Source organism: Otolemur garnettii, unplaced genomic scaffold (assembly GCF_000181295.1).
Source record: "Otolemur garnettii isolate 467f Iridium unplaced genomic scaffold, OtoGar3 scaffold00158, whole genome shotgun sequence".
Lineage (NCBI taxonomy): Eukaryota > Metazoa > Chordata > Mammalia > Primates > Galagidae > Otolemur > Otolemur garnettii.
The window spans coordinates 425,334-435,005 of NW_003852553.1; the positions used below are offsets into that span (position 1 = coordinate 425,334).

Consider the following 9,672-nt stretch of genomic DNA (forward strand, 5'->3'; position numbering starts at 1 on the left):
CCGAATCTTTTATTAGTTGTCACCACTCAACACTTCTCATTTTCTTTTTTGCTCTGATTACAGACTTGGAAATGGATAGTGGGTCCCATGTTTCTGTATCTCTGTGAGAGGTTGGTCCGGTTTTGGCGATCTCAACAGAAGGTGGTCATCACCAAGGTATTGCTTGGTTTAGGAATTACTCTAATAGTAGTCAGTATCTAACTATATAATGGATAAATCTACCCAAGTTCTTTATGTCATTGGTCAGAGTGATCATTTACTCAGTTTCTTTTGATTAAACTTAGGGCAGAGAGAAGATCTACAGTTTATGTGCACTTAGTGTACTTATCAGTGTACTTAGCTCAGTAATCAAATGGTTTGGACTTCAACAGGGGAAACTAGAGTTACCATTTTCTATGTTAAAATGAAGCCAAGTGACTGTGTATGCGAATATTTCTATTTCTCTCTGTGTGTGAGAGAGTGTAGAGAGGAACAGCATAGAGGCATTATATGGTTAGTTAAGAATGGAGAAGGAAAAGAAGTTAATTCAAAAGGGCATAAATTAAGTCTTAAAATATTCAGATGCCCAAAGAACCAGGGAACCAAAGTAGGTTTGGTTGAGGTTGAGAAAGTTTTCTAGGTTGCCTTTATTTCCTTTTCTGTACTTTATATGCAATCATAGAATATCAGCATTGAAGTGCCCCAAGTCTCAGGCAAGTTATTAAATACATCTCATATTTGGTCTCCTAACTCCAAATCTAGAGTGGCTTTTCCCTGACTCTTCTCAAAGCTATTTCTCATCACAAAAATAAATAAATAAATAAATCTCCAACTAAATAAATATAAATGGAAACTCTTTGTTATCATTTCAAGAAATATCAGGCAAGATTTGTTTTTGTCAATCAAAATTTAATTCAATTCAACTCAGTTCAAAAAGTACTTACCAAAAGCCTACTATAGGTTGTTTTTGGAAAACATGCAAATTCTTCCTGTTCTCCACCCTAGTTCTTCTCATCTGGCTTCTATAGTGGGTCATAGTAAAGTTAGCCCAGTTGGCATCGGATGTCTTGAAACATAGGAAGCTACAGAAGTTCTCCTTTTGTGATATTTATATAGTTTTTATAAGAAAAATTTCACAGATCAGCAAAAACAGCTGCCACAAAATTTCCCTTACTAGACAAGAGACAACTAAACCCAGAAAGTATTTCCTTTAAACATATAAAGCAAACTTGTTTTCCTATGGAAAAAAATCAGTATTAATTTTCTTCCCATACATAAAAAACAAGATATTATCCAAACGTAGTCCAGTGAGAATGCTGTTCGCTAATACTTCTTCTTTAATTAAATCCCATGTGTGCCTGTGGTAGCAAAATTGCAATATGGTAAAAACTGTTTTCACCACACAAAATTGCAACATGGTTAAATAATTTTCAACACAATTTTTATTTTTGGTTTTCAAAATGAAGCTTTACAACTCCTTATTTCAGAGCAAAAGGGAAGTTGGCCACAGCTTTATCATATAAGATGCATTGAAATCCTAAGTTTTGGAAATGTTTAATAATTTTTATTGAAATAATTTCCCACTCTTACACAACTCTCCATTAGCAAAAAGGAAAGCCTGGTAATGTCTATCAACTTTAAGAAGCTGCTATTCTGTTTTCATTGATTTTTATTTCTTTTAATGTGTCTTGGTTCATCTTTAGGTATGCATATAAAGTTCTTCTAGACATCTTAGTAATCAATAAACAATATCTTTATTGCTCTTTATTGTGTTTAGTTAAAAAATTAGCCACTCACTAGTTGATGGACATTTGGATTATTTCCTGTTTTATTTCTGCAATCAATAAAGCATCTGTGAACATTTTCATACATCGATAATGAGGATGGCAATAAATGGGTAGGACCTGGCTTGGGGAGAGATAAATGGTACATGAGAAATGAACAAACAATGAATAGAATCAGGCAGGTTTCAGGGATGATTCAGGACAAAGAAAGGCTAGCAGTTGAGTTTGGTTTGGGAGATGTTACTGCATAACTAGCCAATGGAATCTCTTTCTTTTGTCCAGCTGCTACCGTCCTCTCTCATCCCCTGGGGAGACAGGAAAGATGAACAGGGAAATTTAACTTTTTTTTTTCTATTTTTAGCCCCTTCCTGACTTCTGAGAGAAAAAAATCAAAATTAGTTAATACCTTAGGTTGGATTCTTTGGTAAAGACTGAGGCAGAACTGTATGCAGAAGGTTTCTAGGAACATGTTCTCAGGATATGAACCTGTAAAGGTAGTAAGAAAGGCACGATTGGGAAGAGAGAAAAATTGACCGATAGTACGGTTGCCACTGTGGCATCAGCTGATCCTACAAGGAGTACTGGAGTTAGGATGGCCTTGCTGAGTTGTCCCACATTGAAGAGAGTGGACTAAGCCTTTGTATCCCTTCATCAGCCCATCACTGGTCATGGGCTACAGCCCAGAGTAATTCCCAGTGACAGATACATCTGTTAGAGGAATTACTGTGTTGGCCCTAAAGTGGAGAGCTGGGTGGGACGTCATAGTTCAACTTTTTAACTATATGGACACTGAAAGGGCAAGCATTTAAGAAAAGTGGCATTCCAGACACGTGTTTTATTCCATAGGTGGTCACTCACCCTTTCAAAACCATCGAGCTACAGATGAAGAAGAAGGGATTCAAGATGGAAGTGGGACAGTATATTTTTGTCAAGTGCCCTCAGGTGTCCAGGTTGGAGTGGCACCCTTTCACACTAACTTCTGCTCCTGAAGAAGACTTCTTTAGCATTCACATCCGCATTGTTGGGGACTGGACGGAGGGGCTGTTCAAAGCTTGTGGCTGTGATAAGCAGGAGTTTCAAGATGCCTGGAAATTACCTAAGTGAGTACAATGTGCCTATTACAAAGGTGTATGAGTTCAGGGAAAGTCACACTAAATAGCTTCTCTTCTAGTCACTGACAAAACTCACAGGTTCAAAGACTATGTTTAGTTATTTCTGTGTTCCCCATTTCAAGTGTGTGGTGTGTTTATGCACACTTTTATAAATCTTATGTGAAATATAAACATTTGAATCAAATATTAGTAGTGAATAATCCCAACTCCTTTAAACACGTAAGAGTCAAGGACTTTCTCCAAAGACAATATTATAGCATATCAAACATATTCTTAAATTTTAGCTGGCGATTTTTTTCAAAGTTAAAAGCCATAGATCATTCCCCTTGACTCTTTTCCCCCACCTGCAAATCACAGTAGATGCTGAAGAAAAGCTTGAAAGTTGGTTGAATAATTCAATAAATAGACAAATGAAAATGGAGATAGTAAAGCTACACCATGTTATGAAGTAGAAATTATCACTTCATTGTGCAATGTGAGCAGAAATTTCAAGTGCAGGATGTTCTGGCAAGAGATACAGATGTGTGTGTCTATTTGGGTGTGGGTATGGGTGTGGTTGTATAGCTTTGTGGGTTTGTGGGTGTTGTGTGTGGAAGGGGCTGAGGAGATGAAAAAAATACCTGAGCTGAGCTACCAAATGTTTTCAGTTGGCCAAAAATTCCTCCTTTTATTTCCAATCCCAATGTTGAGACTAGGTAGGTTACTTGAAAACTATTTTATAGAAGAAAGTGCTCCATAAATACTCTGCTTCAATTTTAATTGACATATTGTGCTTCTTCAATAATAATGGGCATTACATCTCACTCCAAAGAGCAACATGACTCTGTAACTATATCTGCCTCCCCCCACTTCCCTTCAGGATAGCAGTTGATGGGCCCTTTGGAACAGCCAGTGAAGACGTGTTCAGCTACGAGGTGGTGATGTTAGTGGGAGCGGGAATTGGAGTCACACCCTTTGCATCCATCCTCAAGTCAGTTTGGTACAAATATTGCAATAATGCCACCAATCTGAGGCTCAGAAAGGTAAGTTACTTCATGTTTCGGAGGGCCTGGAGCAGTCCCCACACTCTAAGTGAGAGGCCTGAGACCATGGGGAGTGAAAAAAAAGCTTTGGGTTGTTCAAGAGAGTCAGGCTTTCTTCGAAGAGCTATTTGAGAAATTCAATATACTTCTTTATAGGCAGGCCTATTGATGAATGGAATATATTATATTTGTCTCATTTTACTGGAAATTCAGAAGAAAGAAAATTGAGAAAGAAAGATAGTGTTCATGACCCCAACCTAAAAGCGAACCTTTTTGTACATTTTCTTTTGTATTTTCCTACATGTTTATATAGTTTTAGAAAGTTGTTCATGGAAATACTGAGTATGTATAATCTCATATCCTGCTTTTAAAAATATTATAGACAGTGTTTTTCAGTGTTTTTGTAATGATTTTTAATGATTCCTTCATGTTCCATTGAGAGGATATAAAATAATTTTTCTATCATTCTATGATTGATACTGAGATTGATTCCATTTCCATCCCCCAATACTTTTATTTTCATTCTCCCTTTACCTCTTTTCTATGCAGAGGAGGTGTGGGTAGAACCATTTTTCTTTCTAAGAACTTGTATGAGTCTGGCAGGAGCAGGCAGGGAAGAAGTCCTGGGGCAGTCAATATTAATTTAGATTCTATTAGCCTTTCTGAGAGGAGGTGCAGTGGAAGTTAGGGATTCTGGGAGAGTAAGGTCAGATCCAGTGGGAAAGTTGGTGGGCCAATAGATTTTTTTTAAGCTGGGTATTTCTGAGGCCATGTTATTTATTTACCACCCTACTGGTATGAAGACCAGAGCAGGTTTATGTGAACTAGTCTGTGAAATGTCTAGCGCTTTTTGAAAACCTATGTTTCTAGGCATCCTAAGCATTAGAAAAAAATTTGGGAGACAGTGGAACTGTTCCTGTTAAAGCACATAAGGCCCATAAAATGCGATCTGCTTCACTACCCATCCCTCTTTCAGATCTACTTCTACTGGCTGTGCCGGGACACACATGCCTTCGAGTGGTTTGCAGACCTGCTGCAGCTGCTGGAGAGCCAGATGCAAAAGAGGGATAATGCGGATTTCCTCAGCTACAACATCTATCTCACTGGATGGGATGAGTCTCAGGTGAGAAGAAGATTCCAAGTCTTAGATCTTTCCATAGTGTCCAGGGCTTAGTGAAACTTCCCCTTGGTTATTGGTGCATCTTGTGTACTGTTTTTTGTTTGTTTGTTTTTTTTTAAGGATAGTTAATAGATTGAGGTGATCCAGCCCATTCACTCTCAGTCAGTATCCCCACATGTGTTTAAGTCTACATTTAAAGCTAAGAAGCCTATGAAGGAATAAAAGCTATAACTTTGACATTATTAGAGCAATTTTCCCTCCAGGGGTCTCAAAGGTTGACAAAATGATCCATCAGGGGAAAAATTAGCACGCTCTCTTTCTGTCTTTCTCTCTCTATCTCTCTCTCTATATATGTATATGTATACACACACACACACTTACCGATAGTCTCCAACTTATACTGGTTCAACCTATGATTCTTCAACTACTGAAAGCACTACGTATTCAGTAGAAACTGTACTTTAGTGCAGTAATTAATAAATTACATTATATATTCAAAGGTTTATTATAAAATAGGTTTTGTTTTGGATGATTTTTCCTAATTGTTGACTGGTGTAAGTGTTCTGAGAATGTTTAAGCTAAGCTAAGCTATGATGTTCAGTAGGTTAGGTGTATTAAATGCATTTTTGACACCCTATTTTCAATTTATGATGAGTTTATAGGGAATAGCCCCATGGTAAGTTGAGGAGCATCTGTATATGTAGCATGCATGAATATATAAAGAATTTTTATACTGGGTGGCTCCTGTGGCTCAAAAGGGTAGGGTGCTGGCCCCATATGCTGGAGGTGGTGGGTTCAAACCCAGCTCCGGCCAAAAAAAAAAAAAAAACGGAAAGAATTTTTATAAATTAAAGGGTTTTGTGGATATATATATATATGTATTTATATTTTCTATTATGTAGACTTATAAAATCACTTAAAATTTATGTTCATGCATGTTTTATAATACACTGAATACATTTATAGTTATATACAGTGTGCCAGGTATTGTCCTTATTGTTCTCAGTGCTTATATAGATGGTTTAATTTTTATCCTCTTACCACCTTATGAGGTAGCTACTATTATTATTCACATTTATAGATGAAGAAATCCAGGCCTGGAAGAGGTTAGGTCATATCTGCAAGGGCACTCAACAAGTAAGTGGCAGGGGCAGAATACTCCAGAGCCTGCACTCTTAGCAACATCCAGTAGTCCCTGATTATCACATGTAAATAAATTAATATATCTCTAATGAAGGTGACATATGTGCGTGTGTGTAATAAACTGTGTTTTCAAAACTGTTTGACTACTACACTAAAGTAAGCCAGTGGTTCTCAACTGGGCACAATCCCCATCCTGGGATGTCTGGCAATGGAAATATCCTACAGTTAACAAGACAGTCCCACACAACAAAGAATTATCTAGCCCCAAATATTGAAAGTGTGGAGATTACAAAAACCCTGAAATGAGTTAATATTCCCAGAAGCGTAACATTTCTGTAAATAAGCAAACATTAATGACATAACCCAGAAGCAGCATCAAGCTTTCCCAAGTGAGTAGCTAAGGTAAGACTCTCTGTATTTGTACTGCTATAAGACAATACCTGAGACTGGGTAATTTATAAAGAACAAAAATTTATTTTTTCACACTTCTGGAGGCTGCAAAGTCTGAGATCCAGGTGCTAACAGGTTTGAATTTTCAGTGAAGGCTACATTCTCTGCGGGAGGAATGCTGTGTCCTCACAGGGTAGAAGGCAGAAGGGCAAGCTTGCTGAATGCAACATGAAGCCTCTTCTATACTGACCTTAATCCCATTCATGAAGGATGAGATTATGCCTTAATCACCTTTTAAAGGCCTCACCTTTGAATATTATTCTATTGGCAACACCTAAATTTTGGAGGGGACATATTCAAACCATGACTGTATATGAACATTGACTCTTCAACCCTGGGCATTGTGTACCCTATCACTGTGAAGACTGATGCCTCATTTAGGTTTGGGCATATTGTTTATGATACAGTCTCCAAAGCTTAACACAGTAAACAATGTAGATCCAGGGACATATGACCATAACAATTGCTCCTCCAAGAAAAGTGGCTTCAAGATGCCACTTCTGCAATTTAAAAACACACAAGAAACCCCCTTTGATAAAAATGAAGCCCAGGGGGAAAAAATCAATACCATATAATTTATATAATATACAAATTGTTTTACAGTTTTTTATTTTGAAAATGCAGGCACTTTTTTTTTTTCAAATGGGCAATTTATTTGCATCAAAGAAATATTTTTTTCTTTGCAAAACTGGTTCCTACAGGATTATTAAACCAGAGGGACCAGCTTGTTTAACCTCATCTATCCCCATCATCTATCCAGTGAATTTAAAATCTGATTTACTTTTTAAAAATGTAATTTACCACTTTTATTATAAATACCTGTTGTTCCAACTGAGCTCCCCCTAAAATAATAGCAGAAAAACAACTTGCCACTATGTAATTATACATGCACTCCCACGTGCACACATGTGGACTAGCTTGAGGCTTGATTTGGTGTTTCATGTTCCAAAAATACCAGCGCACTTTAGTCTGTAATGGTTTCAGTTCTTAGTGATTCTGCCAGAGGAGTGGGAGTGTTTTGTGGTGAGGAGAAAAAGTCAAAGATAGAGCAAAGAGGAAAACAGTGAGACACTACTACCCACACTGTTCAGTGCCTGGCTCAAAATCCTCCCATTCCACCTTCTTTCTTCATTCGCAATAGAATGTTTGTGCCTCTCCCATGGCACCCATCACACGCTGTTATACATATCGGATTATTTATATTCATACTTTACGGACTCCCCTCCTAGATTGTAAATTGCTTGAGGGAGACCCAGTTTTTTCATCTTGGTTTACCTTTTGGTAAACAATGAGGAAGAAAGTCTCCTGCAAAGTTCTTCAGTTAGAAGGGGTAGTAAGAGTTTGATCTGTGAATTAGGTAAATACGTCTGTATGTGTTTTTACAGCATGCCTCCTTTTTCTAAATTTGTGTTCTTTCCTACAGGCCAATCACTTTGCTGTGCATCATGATCAGGAGAAAGATGTGATCACAGGCCTGAAACAAAAGACCTTGTATGGCCGGCCCAACTGGGATAATGAGTTCAAGACAATTGCCAGTCAACACCCTAAGTAAGGAGGCCCCTCCAAGGTGTTCTTGAGACCTGTGATTTTCCTAAAACAGCACAGCTAGACTAGTATATTTTAGAAACTTAAATGCCCATATTGCTATATGAAGGTTGAACTCATGCCCATTAGAAAGTTACAGATATCTCTAACTTCAAAAGGGATCTTCAAATCATACCAAAATACCTAGAGAGTTACAAAAAATAAAGATTCCCAGGTTCTCACCTGAGACTTTCTCCACTTGCTCATCCCAGTAGGGCCATAGCTCGGTTCTTTTCTTTAGTTTCCTAAATTTCATACTACATCCAGTGCTTTTAAAGATTCAAAATGATTTACACTTATTATTAAGAAGACACTGTCCCCACTTCCAGTTAGAGCTTCTTGGTCTAAGATCCTAAGTTAACAGATGTCTCAAGGTCCTTTCTGCTTTCATTAAAACTTTAGTGACCATGAAACCTTGAAGGGGATCCCCTCTATTGCTAGAACACATGAAAAATTTAAGAGATCGCCATAAGTATACCCTTTAGACTAATACTTCATACACTCTCATGAGCATACAAATCAGCTGGGGCTCTTTTGAAAAATGCCCATACTGATTTAGTAGGCTCAGGGTGAGGGTCAGAGGAATGAAGCCACACCAAACTGCTGGAAGAGTTGGTGGATCTAAAGCAAGTTTGTTCCTGATTTCAAGATGCCAGAGAGGGCTTGGGGCCACAGGGTCCTGAAGGGAAGTAGCCCACAGATTCATGAATTCACCACCATTTTCTCTGTGGTAGAGGGTTCTAAAAATCCTGCTCGGATTCCTTTTTTCCAGGGAACTCAACTACCTTTTGAATTATGTAGCTGACCCCACAAACAGGGTTAAACCACACTCTAGCTCAGTGGTTCTAACTTTCTTAATGTCACGACCCTTTGATACAGTTCTCATGGGTCCTGACCCACAGGTTGAGAACCACTGCCTGAACGATCTGAACTCCTTGACATTTGTGGAAAAGACAAAGAAGCAGAGGGAATTCTTCTCTGGGTCTTCAAATTAATAAGAGATTCCCCACCTGCTTTGTAGTGTAACTCATCCCAAAGCCTAAAACTGTCTTTTTTATTTCTTTTTCATTTCAAAAGTACCAGAATAGGAGTTTTCCTCTGTGGACCTGAAGCCTTGGCTGAAACCCTCAGTAAACAGAGCATCTCCAACTCTGAGTCCGGCCCTCGGGGAGTGCACTTCATTTTCAACAAGGAAAACTTCTAACTCATCTCTTCCATAGGGAAATAAATGTTGGTTATGTTGCCATATGCCCAAATAATGCTGGTTGATAATATAAGTTCCCCTCACTAAAGAAAAGAAAAAGAGAAAAGAAATTATAATGTGATAGTGAAAGGATTGTCAAAATGTTTGATAGTGATAAATTACACTTACATAGAGCTCTAAGGTTTTTGGAGCACTTTTATAAACATTATTTCCTTTTTCCTCTCAGTAAGGCCAGAGGAAGTAGGGCAAAGATTTCTAGATTCATTTTTAGTCT

The 9,672-nt window shown here is 37.9% G+C and overlaps 1 protein-coding gene across 1 annotated transcript in view; it reads left to right on the top strand.

The window, feature by feature from the left end:
• Positions 1–9,440, top strand: part of LOC100951499 (cytochrome b-245 heavy chain) — a 36,026-nt gene extending 26,586 nt beyond the window's left edge. Inside the window, exons 8-13 of the mRNA XM_003799877.3 lie at positions 64–156; positions 2,610–2,863; positions 3,735–3,897; positions 4,874–5,020; positions 8,034–8,158; positions 9,272–9,440. Of these exons, the coding sequence (XP_003799925.1) occupies positions 64–156; positions 2,610–2,863; positions 3,735–3,897; positions 4,874–5,020; positions 8,034–8,158; positions 9,272–9,398 (909 nt within the window). The 3' untranslated portion in view covers positions 9,399–9,440. The remainder of the gene's footprint in view (positions 1–63; positions 157–2,609; positions 2,864–3,734; positions 3,898–4,873; positions 5,021–8,033; positions 8,159–9,271) is intronic.
• The last annotated feature ends 232 nt before the right edge of the window (positions 9,441–9,672 follow it).